The sequence below is a fragment of the Taudactylus pleione genome, unplaced genomic scaffold (assembly GCF_031769625.1).
Source record: "Taudactylus pleione unplaced genomic scaffold, aTauple2 ptg000350l, whole genome shotgun sequence".
In the NCBI taxonomy this organism is placed as follows: Eukaryota; Metazoa; Chordata; class Amphibia; order Anura; family Myobatrachidae; genus Taudactylus; species Taudactylus pleione.
Genome location: NW_028284751.1, coordinates 925867 through 943154, shown reverse-complemented (window position 1 = coordinate 943154; position 17288 = coordinate 925867). Strand labels below are relative to the sequence as shown.

Below are 17288 nucleotides of genomic sequence, written 5' to 3'. Positions count from 1 at the left end.
CTCTGGTGCTTCTAGCACACTCAGCTGATGCAACAAACTGCTGAGATACAGACCAGAGTGTGCGAGAAGCATCAGAGCAAAGAGTGACACCCCAGGCAGGACGAGGTACTGCACGGGATGTGACAGGTGCAGGATGCTAGAATGAACGCTATCTACTGTATGTAAGCAAGGGTCAGTTTTCATTAAGAGAATTCAGCCTCTTCCTAACTGTTGTGTTAGATCTTTATTTATTTATTTTAACCTTTTGCATGAAATGGATTGGTACAATAAGGGAGCACTGTATTAGCCCTCCATCATTCTGGCCGCCATCGTCACCTTTAGCCAGGTGCTTACGCCATCCCACACCATCATGTGCTTTGGTTGCTCTTGAACATGATACAAAACGAATGGGTGGTCTGTCCAATGCAATGTTAAATAAAAAAACAAAACAAAGAACAATAAAAACAGCAGCTAAAAGATGCAAATAAAAAGTATATATATATATGTAAAAGGTGTAGGGGGCACGCACAAACAAACAAAGCCTGTGCGTGCACAGATCGCATGTTATACCTTCAATTTCCTCCAGCTTCCGGACTTGTCGCAGAACTGGCTGCAGGTTCATGTACAGTCGGTGACTATTACTAAGGAGCTGTAGGAGGTGCCGCGAACGCAGGGAGCAGCCGGTGTAATAGAATAATTTCCTGGCGGAGGGCAAGCCGTCTGGTAAAATTTCAAACTTTTTGCCCTGAGAAAATAAAATGTAAAAAAAAAATAATAAAAAAAAAAAGTTAATTTTTTTTTACTTTAATCAAATTAAAAGTCAACAATATAGCGCTGTTATTAGGATATTTATTCCTAGGTCTATTTTTGACACTGTAACGGTTAACCCAGAATTTAGAAGTGCTAAATACCAGCAGCTAATTCCACCCTCTTACCCGAGGGGCCTTGTAAGTAATTTTATCATTTAATTCTTCATTAACTTCTCCTACGCGTTAATCCAGGCAGACTTATTGTCAGTTCCCGGTCTGTGTACACATAATGGCCTCTTTGCTAAGCGGAGTACAGCGTTTGTGAGCGCGTGTATAATGTATGAACCAGAAGACTAATTGTGTCACCCGCCTCTGCCGCTTACCACAAACACCAACTTTCCTACGTTCGTCCAGGGGAAGTCGTACAGCAATTGCTTCTCCTCACCCAAACTCTGTTAAACAGAAACATTTTAATGAGTTAAAAAAAAAAAAAAAAAATGACGGGAAGATGGCAGAAGTGTGAATTCCCGAATATAAAATGTATTTAGTGACAATCGCCAGCATATACCATGACTGTGTCAGGACAGGCGCGAATATGAGGATACAAGGGAAAAAGTTGCCATTTTGGTGCCAGTCGTCCAATCAGAGCTCAGATCAATAACGCACCCTACCTCCATTCCTGGGGACTGCATGAGCTGGCTGTTGGCTGGATGGTAATTGTTTTGCAGTGGAACAGGACGTTGACATTTGGATTGCATAATGGATAATATTCCAAATATAAAAATCTGATACACCCCACTATGCCCCCCACCTCCTCCCAACATGTATGTATTGTGCTACAGGTCCAGCTGCCCCTCTCAGCTGCTGTACAAACAGGACTGGCTCCTGAGTGATTAGACTGTGGGGCAGGTATGGGATCATCATAAAACTAGCAACGGCTGGTTCTGAAATTCCCATTGATATATAAATGCTGACCTGGAAGATCTGGATTCCTCGCAGTGTCAGTCCAAGAATCAGTGAGGCTTCTATCTCCTTTTTATCCTAAAATAAAATGCATTTTAAAAAGTGATGATAATTAAACACACAAATCACTGTATCAATGGGGTCTATGTACTAAGCATTGGGGAGAGAGAAAGTACCAACCAACTCCGCTCCTAACTGTCATTTTTCAAACACAGCCTTTAAAGTGACAGGAGCTGATTGGTTGGCACTTTACCTCTCTCCAAGACTTAGTACATAGACCCCTATATTAGTTATTGGTCAACAACCTTTAGTGTCATTAAACTGAGAGGGGACTGTTACATTAGGCTCATCATGGATTGTTGCACTAGTCCTAACATACATAGTAAATCCTTAACACCAGACCTCTACAGAGATGGGAGATAATTGAGGCTAATTAGAAATTAGATTATTTATCTTGACCCCATATATCTGCAGTTTATAACTCCGTTCCTGAACATATTTTCTTGCAGGAAGGCTGTCCTCACATACTTGGGTCACAAATGTAATGTTTAGTAACCGGGGTTTTACTGAAGGTGCGGAACGCTGAAATCAGGAACGCTTTGCTGGATGGCCAGCGGTTCAAATCCCGACAGCGGAAGCCCGGCAGGGGTGAAGATCCCGAACGTCCAAAGGTAAGTATAAACTAACCTAATTCTACCCCCTAACCCTACTTTAGGGGTGCCTAACTCTAACCCCTCCTTCCCTGCAGCCTAACCCTAAGTCTTCCAGGGGGGTGCCTAACCCTAACCTCCCAGAGGGGCGCCTAACCCTAAATCCCCCCGGGAGCCCCTAACCCAGGGGTCTTCAACCTTGGCCCTCCAGCTATTGTGGATATACACATCCCAGCATAGTTTTAGAATGCTGTTATATCAAAAAGGTGACAGTGCATGCTGGGATGTGTAGCATCCACAGCAGCTGGAGGGCCAAGGTTGAAGACCCCTGCCCTAACCTAACCTACCCCCATCCCCCCCCCCCCCCCCTCCGCGGCTGTCCTCCCCTGGCTTACCTTTGATCGGTAAGCTGGGTGTCGGGCTCCCGGCGTAGGTCTAATGACAGGTGTCAGGATTTTGACGCCTGTCATTAGACACTTGCCGGAATTAGACAGTCGGGAGGCCGGCGGTCGGGATTACGTCTGTCAGCTTCCCGGCTGCTTCCTGGATGGACGTTTGAAGCCATGAGCAGCCTCCTCACCTTGTATAACCTGTAGTAATGGACAGCGACGTCCTCCAGTCTTGCCGCCTCCTTAATATACATAAGATGTGCGTCCGACACGGTCAGTGCAAATTGGTCGCGGTGGATATTGGGAATGTGCTTTAGGATGTAATCTTTTCCTCTCTTCTTTATCACCTGCGGAGAGATAAACCAGAGCAGTGAGGAGGAGGATAAGTCAGGTTACGGTCCTATTGCAGTATTATATTTCATGTAGTTCATCTATTTTATACTATTAGACACAACATATAACTACCAACATTGCATGTATTTTATCAGGACAGTCCAGACTTCCTGCACCTAAAGAGGGCGTGGCTGTCTGTAAAGGGGCGGGGTTTAGGTGGACCTGGGGATTGGTTGGCAGGTATGAATAGGACTTGAATACGGTTTGATACCTTAGAGCAGGATCAGATTAACAGCAATGCAGCATAGGCACCGGTCATATATTGGTTATTCTGCCCTATTAATAATATCGTTTTTACTAGTCAGATCGCTACATTTTTGGCCAAATGGCCACTACAGAAATTTGTGGAACCTGGGTGCAAGATAACATCATCCTCCTTCTCCCACTTCTGAGCCAAGCCCCCTCAGTGTACTATAAATATATATATATATAATCTCTCTATAACAGGGTAGACACACCAGGAGGGGTAAAACAAATGAATGATGATCTGGGTAGACTAGAGGAATAGTCAAGAACGTGGCAACTACAGTTTAATGCCAAAAAGTGCAAGATCATGCACTTGGGTCTCAAGAATCCCAAGGCTAAATATAGTATTAATGGCACTATACTGGAAACTACTGAAGAGGAAGGGGATCTAGGAGTCACTATTTCAGGTGACTTAAAGGCAAGCAAACATTGTAACAAAGCAATGAGGAAGGCAAGTCAGATGCTTGGTGCATTGGGAGAGGAATCATTAGCAGAAAGAATGAAGTGATAATACCACTGTATAGGTCATTGGTACGTCCTCATCTCCAATACTGTGTTCAGTTCTGGAGGCCATATCCAGGGCCGCCAAGAGCCAAGGTGGGCCCCGGTAATAGGGGGCGTGGCCTAATCTCGGGAGGCGTGGCCACGCCCCCTTGCCGAAAAAAAGATAACTAAAAAAGATTTGCAGCGCCGCTTCGCCGGGGAGGGAGGCGCTCTGAGCCCCCTCAGCCCGGCGCAAAGCCAGGGGGGGCGCGATCAGTGTGATCGCTCCCCCGCACAGGCATAGGAGGCTACTGTGGCTGCTACTCAGCATCCACGAGCAGTCTCCAACTGCAGCCCAGCACACGCTGTGTGCTGGGCTGCTGTGAGGGAGGGGGGGGCGGCGTCGGACCCGGGCCCCTCAGGAAGCCCGGGCAATCTGTACCCGCTCCCCCCCCCTCTCGGCGCCCCTGGCCATATCTCCAGAAGGATATTAATACATTAGAGACTACAAAGAAGGGCAACTAACATGGTGCAAGGTCTACACCACAAAACGTACCAGGAAAGACTAAAAGACCCTAATATGTATAGTTTGCAGCAGAGAAGGGAAAGGGGGGACATGATAGAGACGTTCAAATATATAAAGGGTTTTAACAAGGTAAAGGAAGGAGACATTCTTCACAGAAAGAGAAGTATTAGAACAAGAAGACATGTTCTGACACTGGAGGGAGGATGGTAGGTTCAGGGGAAATTTGAGGAAAAATGACATCACAGAAAGGGTAGTGGATAAGTGGAATAGCCCCCATCAGAGGTGGTAGAGACTAAGACAGTAGAGCAATTTAAACACGCTTGTGATAGTTATCCTTCAGATTGTGTAATATAACAAATGAAGGTGGGAAGGGGCCCAAACCAGCCCCAGGCTCAGGAGGTCTTAATCCACACTGTGGCATAGGTCCCACCCCCCTCACTCCATTATTTGTAGCCATTTATTTTGCTTTGAAACTATGCATTTGTTATTAGGCATCAATAAACTTCCAATACTTCTCTAATGCATCAGAAACAGCTAAACGAGGAGAAGCTAACAAGACACTCTAATCAACACAGAAAGCACCAATCAGCGTCAGCGGTGCATACACTCACAGCCAATCACAAGCCATTCTCTACTGCTGCAGCTGTCCTCCACACCATCTGCCAGTTGTACCTGAACTTTACTATTTAAAATACATAACGCTCTTTCATATATGCGCCTGTCTCTTCTGAGCTGGGAGGGGAGCGAGCAATTAAAAAAGTAACTTTGCACTTGGAGAAGATATGCTGCAATGCAAGGGGTGCAAATACATTTATTTTTTTTGCATGCAGGGTAAATACCGGCTGCTTTAGCATGTAGCCCATAAACACTGGATAGCTTTATATTACACTGCAATTTAGGTTTGAGCTAGGACACGCTCCTAATGTATCTTACATCTGCCCCCACCTGCAGTGCAGCATGGTTTTCCCAAGGTGCAAAGTTACTCGCTTTTCTTTTTCACATTCACAGTTTTCCACCTTGAACTCTGACTCTCTCTCTCCCCATTTGTCAGACACGGTCGTCTGAAAATAAATAGAGCGATTACCCCACGACTCCCTGGAGTTTATAAGATGAGAGTTAATGGCTGGGAATAAGTTACATTCTAATATTGTGTTATTACTTCCATGTCAGGAATTTAAACTATAGCGGCATGAACACCAGTCTCATTTCCACTTTCCCGGTCCCTCTGAGATTGGAACATTCACTATTAAAAATCAATTTTCCATTTTGAAATAATGAAGTTACAGAATCATCATATCATCTTGTCAAATTTCTTATCCACTCCATTTGAAGCTGTTGCGTAATATGTAAATATATCTTTGTTGCGTGTGTAGCTGCACTAGCTGGGAGAGCAGACAAGAGTGTGTTGCTGTATATAACACATGAAGGTATTAACGTTTTCCGGTTGAATACACGTAGTGGAGGCAGCCATTTTGGGTGCAGTGCCAAAAATGCAGAGAGCACAGACGTAGGCCACTAAATAGGTTCGGCCCTCAAACTGTGATGTCACCAGTTTCCAGAGACCTGACTGGCTGAATTCTCAAGGGTGTTTGGTTCAACCCAGAACATGGGCGTCATTATTTCTCTGCCAGATGCTGTCCATAGACCACAAACACAATAAAGTGGTCTGCAGGTTAGCAGGAGGTACTGCACGCCATCAAATATGGTGGAGGGGCAAAACAAAAAATGCTAAATGTGAATTGTATGTTTCATTTAGCAGTTTACATATATTGTACATGAATTATACGTAGTCGGTAACCAAGCTAGCAACAACCAATGGATAATGGATACAGAAACTGAAATAACAGCTGAAGTGTAAAAACCTTACCCAAGGGGGAAAATAGGCCTCTGGCTCAAAGTACTTTCCATAGTGCTTGTTTCTTTTGAAGTTCCCCAGGTCGGCCTGGAGGGCGAAGGCTGCCAGCAGGAAGTAGGCCTCTTCCCTCATGATGCTCTGGGAGAGGAGGACCTGTTTCCTCAGGTGCCAGTAGTAATAGTATCGTGCTGTTCTGTCACTAGAAGATCCCAAACATTTAATCACCGGTTATTTCTATAGTGCCACCATATTACGCATATTATTAAGTGGAGTTTGCAATCAATACCATCAGCAGCCAATCAATACTATCAGCAGCCAATTAACCGATCGGAGTGTGTGAGGAAACCGGACCAGTGACCCAGGGTTGCATAAAATTGGATTTAAAAAAAACATAAATCAAAAACGGATTTGATTTAAATCAGTTTTTTTTGGATTTAAATAGGATTTTTTTTTTTAACGTAAACTTAAAAATTAAAACTTTCCTTAAAAAAAAAAAAATTGTACTAAAAAATCCTATTTAAATCAAATAAATCCATTTCTGATTTTTATTTTTTTTTATTTTAAATCCAATTTTATGCAACCCTGCCGAAACCACCCATAGAAAACGCACATAAACACAGGGAGAACATAAAGTGCTTAATTTATTATTAATAATAATAATATTAATAATTGAGGGCGTATTTTGCTAGTATCACAGTCCAGCTACGGTGTATTGCTGGGAGCCTAACACTGCCGGCGAAGGGCTACTGACTAATGTGCATGCACGACGGCCATCTGCACATGCGCATTGCGCTTCAAGTCGGTGGGGAAAGGCTTTGCTGGGTGCCCACTGCAGGCAATGGTACAGTCATGCACAGCGCTAAGCTAAGCTTACCGCTGTTAGCTAAATACTGGACGGGTGCCATAACCCCTCTTAGCATCAGAAACAAGTGCTAAAGGCATTAATGCTCCTTTTCAAATTGAGCCCACATACTACAGACAGATAAGCCCCAGCACTGTGAGGATGTGATGCTAACCACTGTGCCTCCATGCCAATACAGTATCTGCAGGTTGAAACCAACTGTTTTTTACCCAGTTTTTTTTTATTTTTTAATAGATGTGTTTATATTCAAAAGAGACTGCTGAAAAGACAGCCACTGATAAAACATGGCCCTGTGTCATCGAGAAGCAATTGTATAGGGAAATATCTTTAAATTCTCCCTCACGTGGGTTCGTTACCATATTTTCAGCCAAATGTAGTTCATTTATTTGATGAAATCCAGATGTCTGCTGGGGCCAAGCTTTAAACAACAGAGCAGGGAGGATTGTGACTGAGCCCAAGACACATCTGCAGGGCAGGTCCAGGGATGCCGTCACGGGGCGGCCAGGGAGGCTCTAGGACGCAGTGTTCCATATTGTATAGAGCTAGGGAACGGCATTTATTTATTTTCTTTAGAAACGGAGCCTTGGTGATCACATGTGTTATTGCTACGTGTCATGGGGGGATGGGGGGTCCTAGCCATTACGCCTTGCACAGATCAGCCTAATGTTTGTATTAGTGTATTTGACATGATTAAACGCAAATAGCAGGATACAAACCATGTATTATTCCCCTCGAGATACTCTGCAGTGAATTTCATGGAAAACTAAATGTAATGAGACCGCAACTCAGCCTGGTTTATAGCTCGGGGCAGTGACCAGTACATGCAGAGAGCCAGCGCACAATGTAAGCAGAAAGTAGAACCGTTTATCCAGCCCACACAAAGCGGTCAGGGTTCCCAGGGATTGTTTCAGTCTCTAAGGAGGAGATGTATCAAGATATGCAGAGAGATAAAGTACCAACTAATCAGCTCCTAACTATCAAGTTGCAGACTGTGGGCCTGATTCAGAGACGGATGCTCTTTAGGGCGTTTTTTTGGGGGGGTTTTTGTTCGGCCTCCTGGCCGCACGCATTGCTGTGGGTGACCACCCACAGCTATTGCGAGCGCCCAGGTTTGCGATGGTCAAGACCATCGGGCTTGCGATGAGACCCTTGTGGTAGGGTCTTGTGGCCACAAGCCCCAGAGAGCTTCTGGCTCTAATAGTGATGTCAGTGGGGCCGCCCCCAAAACGGCAGGCGTTCCTTCGGGAACACCTCCGTTTGGCCAGCCACCCCCCTGCCCACATACCAAACGGGGCGAGCTCTCAATCACCATCGACAGCTTGCCCTCTTTGGTGCGAGCCCTGGAGCGATGGAGCACCCGTCGCTAGCCGGGTCTCTCACATGCGCACGATGGAGCCGGCTCCGTCGTGCGCATGCCCAGTGGGCAAACATCGACCTGGTTGCGAGCACTCAGCGCTTGCGACCGGGTCTGAATCAGGCTCTGTGTTTGAAAAATGTCAGGAACTGGTTGGTTGGTACTATATCTCTCTCCAAGGTAGGATTCATCTCCCCTAAGGGAGATCTTTATGAAAGGCCCTTACTATGACATAAAGATTTACATATTAATTGTTACCTTGGGCCTTACCTTATTAATCGTCCATTTTCAACATAGTATTGCACTCGAAAATGAATGATCATAGGAGGGCCGAATTGGTCGATACCCTATAAGTAATAAAAAAAAAAAGAAGTTATATTATACCATTTGATCTCCATCCTGCAGAACTTATCTACATGTATTCAGCTCTATCCATGTGACCATAATAAATTAGGATGGGGTCACACACACTGCAATATATGATCGATTGGGTTGTAAAACGAGTGGATTGGCCGATCTGCATTCTGCAAGTCTGTTACTTTTTTTCGGTCAGAATAAGATCATCGCTGTGCCATTTCCATACACCCTACTTTGATACAAATAAAATCCCACAAGACGTCTCATGCAGTGATCTGGCCGTTTCCTTATAGCAAAAAGAGATTTGAGGGGTATAAAATAAAATAAAAAACACAAAATCTATAATGCAGACATGGCGTAAAGGTGCTCTCTGGATAAAAACTCAGCTGCTTTTCGATCTTGGCTGCAGGATTTGATGCACACAACTGTGTAACGAGACCGTATTTCCACTAGTTTAACAGCCAGCAGCTGACTTCCTTTCCCGCGAGAAAATCGGATACTTGTAATTCGTTTCTAGAAGCAGCGACTATGGGGGCCTGACTTTATGCTTTGGAAAACACAATATCATCAGAAATCTGAAGCCTGCAGCAACATTACATGGTCCCCGAGTTATTACGCTACAAGCGTTTCAGATGGAACATGGGCCCTCATTCAGAGCCACTCGCTATTTGCGGTCGTTCGTTCTAAAACAAGGGGTGGCTATTCAAATGAACCGTTCGCTGTTTGCGGTCTGTTGACGCCTCTAGGTCTGAACGAGCGAACAAAACTTGCGTTCATTTTTTGGAAAAATACGCCCCCTGGCTGCTCGCATCCTACGTCATGTCCGCTATTTATTAGATTAATCGAGTACATCGACCAGGGTATGAACTGCTCGCTATTCTTGTGGTTGGTTTTTGCTACCACAATTTTGCGAGCAGTTCTGGCTATAAAATAACCCAGTGACGTGGTCAATGACGCTGCTGTATTAATTATGCACACCCATAAAACGCCCGTTTTGACCTTTAAGCACGCCTGCGATCGGATCTCCACTCCCCGTTTTCAAGCACCTTCCCCTGTTACCACCCACATACGCCTCTTTCTGTCACTCAAATTATCAGGCATTCACTATTTTGCGAACACATGAATTTCGGCCGCACTGAGTGGTTCGCGCATGCGTATTACGATCCGTACGCATGCGCAGTTGGGCAAACATCGCTCGGAGCGAACGAGCAGCCACTTGCGTCCGGCTCTGAATCAGGGCCATGGTCAGTTATAGTCATTAATACAGCTCAAAACCATTACAGAAATGTTTAAGCACCACCATAGGCAGGGTCTAATAGGAGCCTGTCACCTCTAGAGGGAGCAGCAGAGCACTTCTCTATAATGTAGTTTGGGAGAGAGACCAATGGGCCTATTGATTAAGCCTTGAATCATGAATCATGCAGAATCGGCTGTTTCTGCATGATTAAAGCAGTTCTAAGCATTGGGGCCATTTAAATGTAGGAGATATCGCAGGTATAGCACCGCTGAAGATGGATATTTTGATCCCCCGGCAGAATGGACGGTGTGTTTGCGCTGGCTGACGGTCACACTTGCGCAATGAACACCCAGGCGTTCGTTCGCTCTCTGCTGTGGTCAGAAAGCAGCATAACACTCAATGGGGTGCGAATCCTCACCAAGATGGCCTCTTATGGCATCGTGGTCACCAGCCGACATATTGGGAGGGAGCTGTGTATATAGTGGAATATTGGGTTAGGCGCCAGAGCGTCTCTCACATCTAATAACGTTTAAATATTATTATTTTAAAGAGCTGGCAAACCATACAGGAACAGTTCTGTGGCATGTATAGGAGAGGGGGAGGGCGCCATTTTGGATGCTCCCCGCCGCTTTCTATAATCGTGAGTTGCGACATATAAAAGCTTTTCAAACTGCATTGATACAGATGTGTCTTTATACAATGTGGCCTCAGCCGCACCAATTAGCCCCCATCGGCGCGCCAGATCCCTGGCGACTCGGCCATGTCGAGTATCTTTCTCGCTCGCTATGTCCGCCCTTCTCGTGTACACACAACAACTGGCAGCGACAAAACTACTTTACTAGATCGCACTGAGATCAATGTGTGACATTTGTACATCTGTATAAGAAGGGCTCCGATGCGAGTGGTCGTCGGCTTTTCCGCAGGCCAAGTTCTGTTGTGTTTCGTAGGTTACTTTGTACATCTGTAAATCTAACGCCAGTGCGGTAAATGTCACGGACCAGCATCTCTAGTACTCAGATATGTTTCGCTGGGTCTACAATAAGTAGAAGACTCAGGGGTCTATTTACTGAGCAATGTTAGGAGACAGAGTGAAAAGTGATAAGAAAGTGATAAGATGCCAGCCAATCAGCTCCCAACTGTCATCTCACAGGCTGTGTTTGAAAAATGACAGTTGGGAGCTGATTGGCTGGTACCTTATCACTTTCTTATCACTTTTCACTCAGGGCCTGATTCAGAGCCGCTCGTAAGCGGCCGCTCGTTCGCTCCGAGCGATGTTCGTACATCTGCGCATGCGTATGGGTCGTAATGCGCATTCGCCAACCAGTCATTGCGGTCGGAAATCGAGCGCTCGGAAAACAGCGAGTGCCTGCTAATTTGAGTGACAGGATGAGGCGTTTGTGGGTGGTAACAGGGGAAGGTGCTTGAAAATGGGGGAGTGGTGATCTGAACGCAGGCGTGCCAAAAGGTCAAAACGGGCGTTTTAAGGGTGTGCATAATTAACAAAGCAGCGTCATCGACCACGTCACTTGGTTGTTTCTTAGCCTGAACTGCTCGCATGATTGCGGTAGGAAAATCCAACCACAAGCACTGCGAGCAGTTCAGATGTCTTTCGATGTACTTGATTAATCAAATAAATTGCGGAGATGACGTAGGATGCGAGCGGCCAGGGGGCGTCTTTACAAAATAGCGAGCGCATGTTTCGTTTGCTCGCTCAGACATAGAGGCGTCAACAGACCGCAAAGAGCGAGCGCTCAATTTAAATAGCCGGCCCCTTTTTCTGAATGACCGAGCGCAAATAGCGTCCGGCTCTGAATCAGGCCCTCTGTCTCCTAACATTGCTCAGTAAATAGACCCCTCAGAATGTAAAGAAATGTACGATTCACTACTCCTCTCGGAGCATATACGGTCGCACCAGGCTCCGTATGGCGAATAGAAGCTAGGTGTATGGTCAGTATGGAGGACACATCTGTCTGAACAAATCAGCTGAAATCTCCAGCTCACAAGTAGAGGGGCTGGAATCAATGGTGTATTGTCCCACCAGGGGGCAGCACCTGTTAATAATGATGATTGAATAGTGATCTTATTACCAGCTGTGGAGTAGGAGCGCATACAGTGCGTGGGCCGTTATAAAGATGAATTTAAAAGATCAGGTTTTGACGCTGAGCTGGGACTTAGCAGCGGCGGAATAAGCAGACGCCATACACAAAAGGATGATCGCTTGCAGGGTAAGGTGGCTGTGACCCTGCAGGTGCAGCGGAATATGTACTGCGCCTTTCCTTGCTCTCGATCAGCCGCGTATCTGGCTATAGCATTAAATAGATAATTGTTTCTGGATTACGCCAGCGCAATTTCTCAGCCCAGCCCAGCCTCCTGCGCGGCACCGATCTGGTGACGCCGACTTACTTTGCTGGCTTCTCTCTTCCATTCCTTGGGACAGTACTTGTAGAGCTTCTGAGACAATTCCATGTACACGTGCTCATTGTCTGGGCAGAGGACAGAGAGAGGGAACAACAGAGTTAAAAATATTCAGATCCCACGTACAAATTAGACCATTTTCAGGCAAATACTTCACACCCCCATGGTCACTGGCTTTGTCTTCATGTCAGATCACCCAAAGGAACTCTACGTTTAAAACCAGACGCAGCGCCATGCTGCCTCACTGTACTGTACAGGCGCAAAGTCCTTCTCATGGGATGTAGTTTGGAAGCCGACGGTCTAAATCCCGACCGCCGGCTTCCAGACGTTCTAATTCCGGCGTGGTACTAATGACAGGCGTCTAAATCTAGACGCCTGTCATTAACCAGACGCCAGCAGACCAACGGCCGGCATCCCAATCAAAGTGATGCCGGGTGCGGACAGCCGCAGGGGGGGGGGGGGGTTAGGTTTAGGGCTATCGGGGGGACACTTAGGGTTAGGCACCCCCCCCCGGGAGGTTAGGGTTAGGCTAGGGGAGGTTAGGCACTTAGAGGGGGGATTAGAGTTAGGCACCCCTAAGGGAGAGATAGGGTTACGGGGGGGGGGGGGGGGGTGGAATTAGGTTAGCGATACTTACCTTAGGGACGATCAGGATTTTCACCCTTGCCGGGCTGCCGCTATCGGGATTTGAACCGCCGGACATGCGTCCGGGGGTAATACCTACTACACCCCTTCTCATCAATGGTTCACATGATAATACCAGGCCACGTTCTAGGAGGAGAAAGGGTCCACACCCCTCCATGATGTGACGACCCGCCCCTGTCACTGACTGTCACAGTGTGAAGGCCTCCAATGTTGGGCTGTAGGCATTGCTAATTTAGTGGCCATTCAGATTAAAATGGGAAACAGCATCCCGACAGGAAGGTATGGAGCAGAACAAAAGCCAAAATTGTGTCCTTGTTCTATTGCTGCTATTCATATGGCTGAAGCGCCATCTCTGTAAGTAAAGAACGTGAAGCATAGCTCATGTTGTTCAGTGAGCGGGATCAGCTCAACTCATGTACTGCATCAGAAACCGAGCAAATCCAAAATGGCAGCTGTCCTGATCAGGGTTATATAATAATCCCTTTTCAGGCTCCCCTGACAGGTGGCCCCATGACGTCACACTGAGGGGGGAAGGGCTGCCAGGGCCAGCAATAATAGGAATTCCCGGAGGGTCCTAAGCTGCCGTTCCATGCACCCTGCCAGCCAAATTGTAGGTGCCCTGCATCAGCGACACTGCTCGCACATCCCCGCCCAGATGTTTGAATCACAGAACCTCTAGATGCAATGGGGCCTCTATGGGAGCTGTCTGTGCTCCTAATCCTGCTTGTGTCTCACATTTACATCCACCGAAAAGCAGCGCAAGCTGACCCACTAATGAATAACACAGATAGGCTGCCTTATACTAATTCTGCACAGAGTAGCTCACCATGGGGCCCATTTATTAATGATCGCATTTTGCAATGCAATCAGGGCATGCAGTACCGCTCATGGTCACATTGCAAAATGCGATCAAAGCGACCGAATGTATGATCCGGCACATGCAGGGATCCCTCCGCCGGCTGACATGCGGTAAGTCCCCATAGGCTACAGCGGCTAACTCTATCATCAGATGGCGTTAGCTGCTGGTGCCAATATCGGGAATGCTTTTCATTCCCGATATTGATACATTTGGCAGCATCGCTTCCCCCATAGAAACCTATAGGGGAGGCGGCTGCCAGGGACAATGGAGGAATCCACAGGTGTTTTCGGGGAATTTACCTCAAATTCCCTTTGATAAATGGGCCCCCTAGCATCCAAATCAGGACATTTTAAGCCAAGTCCTGATTGCCCTAAATCCTCTCCCCAAAGCACTTGCTTCAAACAAGGCAACATCGCCGGCCCGTTGTGGCAATATTCTACAATGCTCTCATGGAAACTTCAGGCCGCTGTGCAGTTTTCAATACCAAGTTCCACCATGGGATCTTTTCCCAATAGCCAGCTGTTAATGAACGTAACATTCGCAGTGCATCTTCGTTTCAAAGAGACTCGTCTAAACCCTCCTGAGGCATCCGATTGAGAACCGCGGTGCCTCCAGGCCCGGCCTGTTTATTTAGGCACCTTGTTACTCTCTGTTCTGCAGAGCATATAAAAGAAATCCATACGGCTGATGTTCCCTCTTGTTCAGCCTGTGAGAAGTTATCTGAGGAATGGGGTTCTGCAGCAACCATCCATCAGGGCCTGACTCAGCTGTCGCCATTAATCACAACTAAACTCCACGTGTTAAGCTGCGACTTTAAATCAACACGGGGGTAAACTGGATGAAAGTGAAAACGCACAATGACATCCAACATTTCCGAGGAACAGAGAGGGTACTTCAGATTTTTAGATTAAAAAATGTAAATAAAATATAAAGCACCTATTCTTGCATTCAAACAGCCACCCAGGTGGTTACCAGATACATGAGAAGGTGAGAAATATAAAGATACCATCTCTCGGAGTCTTAAACGTAAAAAAAAAAGCATTTGAACTTGTCAGTCTGACATGACTGGAAAGCCGTCTGAGTGATCCTGTGCAGTGATAAGAAGGGGGTCACATAAATAACATACTAGGCATGTTCAGACTGGCAATCACTGACCTGTGTGTTCAGCCAGAGAGCAAATAAATACAGCTGTAATTAACTCAGGGGCAGCCCCGTTGGGGGTAATTGCGCCTTTTCCATCAATCTTTGCCGGTTGACATTTTGTTGGAAAACGTGAAGGATGGTGTGTGACAAAGCTCTGTTTGCGAATGTTTGTACACAGCAATTTTGTATCTGGATTCAATTAAATTGCATTTAGAAAAGAGCTGTATTTGATGTGAACATTATTTACATTTTTTTATATAATCAAATTTTTATTTTTTAATAGTCTGCAAACCGGATCAATTAGATACGATTTTAAAGAGCTTACATATGACAGTGGAGCTCTGATGCGTTAAGTAGAACTCTGGGCCTGATTCAGACCCGCTCGCGAGCGGGTCGATGTTAGGCCACTGCGCATGCGCACGCCGGAGCCGGCTCCGAAGTGAGCATGCGCGAGACCCGGCTAGCGACGGGCGCTCCTTCGCTCCGGGTCTCGCACCAAAAGGGGACGGCTGTCGATTTTGATTGACAGCTCGCACCGTTTTGGAGGCGGCTGCCCAAAACGGAGGCGTTCCCGACGGAACGCCTGCTGTTTGGGAGCAGCCCCACTGACATCACGAGTGGTGTCAGTGGTGAGCTGCCGGCTCTATTAAGAGCCAGAAACTCACTGGGGCTTGCGGGAACGAGACCCTACTGCAAGGGTCTCATCGCAAGCCCCGATTAAACTAAGCATTGACTGGAAATAAAATAATCTAATGACTGCTAAAGGTGGAACGTCCTTATTTTCCACAGGTATTCCGGGCCTAACCACTTACACCATCCTAAGGAAATTCCTTCCACAGAGTGGGTCGCGTGTACGGACATCCGGTTGCCTACTCTAGCTCAACATCTTAATCTTTCACTTGTCTCGACCAACGACAGCTCTATTAATCGGTTCCTAAAACTTGCAGCACCAGGTAGAAGCCCACCTGGCTGCGCTCTGGTCACTTACTGTGGATAACGCTGAGCCCGAAGAGATGGCAATCCTTCAACCGGAGGAGATCGCAGACCTGGACCAGTAACTCCTGACAAAGTGCTTTGACCTGGAAAAAAAAAAACATGACACGTGAGATTAGCCATCAGTAGTGTATGTAGTAAACAAAACCAAAAAACGCATGTACGAAAGTCTATGTAGCCCTGATTTCTTAGCACAAAATGATGTCACCGTGTCAAATGCAGGAGGAAAAACAGGAAGTGTACAAGGTAAGGTCAATTTTCCAAGTGTAGTTCACGATTATATACCTTTAACATTTACACAACTTGTAATGTCAATTTAGGAACTAACAAACCAGTGATTACTTAGCGCATAACACATGAAGACCAAAGACTTACCACAATTGCTGCGTATAGATGCTGCCAGGTATAACTCTATAGAAAGAAGCAGTCCGCCCCCCCGCGGCCCATCCCTCAGCAGCAGATACTCACATTGATGATGATGCTCAAAGTGTCATCATTCGGTAGGAAGACACAAACACTCCGCCGGTCCTGCATGGCTCTGTTATTCTGGAAGCCGAGCTTGCTCATTTTGTTGCGGACTCGATCTTGGAGATGGAGGGTGGGGGGGTTACTGTGCAGCTCTAAGCCCCCTGCGACCCCTCAAATCACCAGGGCTCACTGTTCGCTCGGAATCCATCATCGTCATCTCGGGAAGGGGAGGAAGGTTCCTCTCTATTAGGGAATCATCGCTGGAAAGAGACGGAGAGGCACCGTAAGGCACTAATCGTCTGAGAGCACTGCCTGCAGTAATACAGAGCCACAACCCCAGCCAATTCATTCATTCACTTCCTGGCAACTCAAGTCCCTCAATGATACGTTGTATTGATTCTCACGTATAGACTATAGAACACACGCTGTTTATGGATTTTTCCTAAAGTTCAGCTAATCAGAAAATGTCAGAGAGTTTGAATAATTCATGGTGGATCTGACAATTTATCACAATTATTCTGAGATCACACGGGACCAATTCGGGCACAATTGCTTAAACTTTTACAATGTTTTATACGTAGTTCTATTATACTTTTTTTTTTTTTAATGTTACTGTCCTCAAGAACCCCGATCCTCATGCTGAACCAACAACTTAAATTTATTATCTCTGTAAAGTGGTTGAAAATATGTCATGGTGTCAAATAGGGCATACAGTCAATATC

At 46.3% G+C, this 17288-nt stretch overlaps 1 protein-coding gene across 3 annotated transcripts in view; it reads right to left on the bottom strand.

Moving 5' to 3' along the window:
• FRMD6 (FERM domain containing 6) overlaps nt 1-17288 on the bottom strand; it is a 209875-nt gene that overhangs the window by 9986 nt on the left and 182601 nt on the right. For 2 of the 3 annotated variants that reach the window (XM_088444163.1, XM_088444162.1), the window contains exons 2-10: nt 16567-16826; nt 16094-16184; nt 12447-12526; nt 8720-8796; nt 6246-6432; nt 2922-3077; nt 1704-1769; nt 1112-1180; nt 550-724 (exon numbers count right to left, since the gene is read on the bottom strand). In XM_088444163.1, the coding sequence (XP_088300289.1) occupies nt 550-724; nt 1112-1180; nt 1704-1769; nt 2922-3077; nt 6246-6432; nt 8720-8796; nt 12447-12526; nt 16094-16184; nt 16567-16665 (1000 nt within the window). In that variant the 5' untranslated portion in view covers nt 16666-16826. The remainder of the gene's footprint in view (nt 1-549; nt 725-1111; nt 1181-1703; nt 1770-2921; nt 3078-6245; nt 6433-8719; nt 8797-12446; nt 12527-16093; nt 16185-16566; nt 16827-17288) is intronic. The other variant, XM_088444164.1, reaches the window with a different exon arrangement.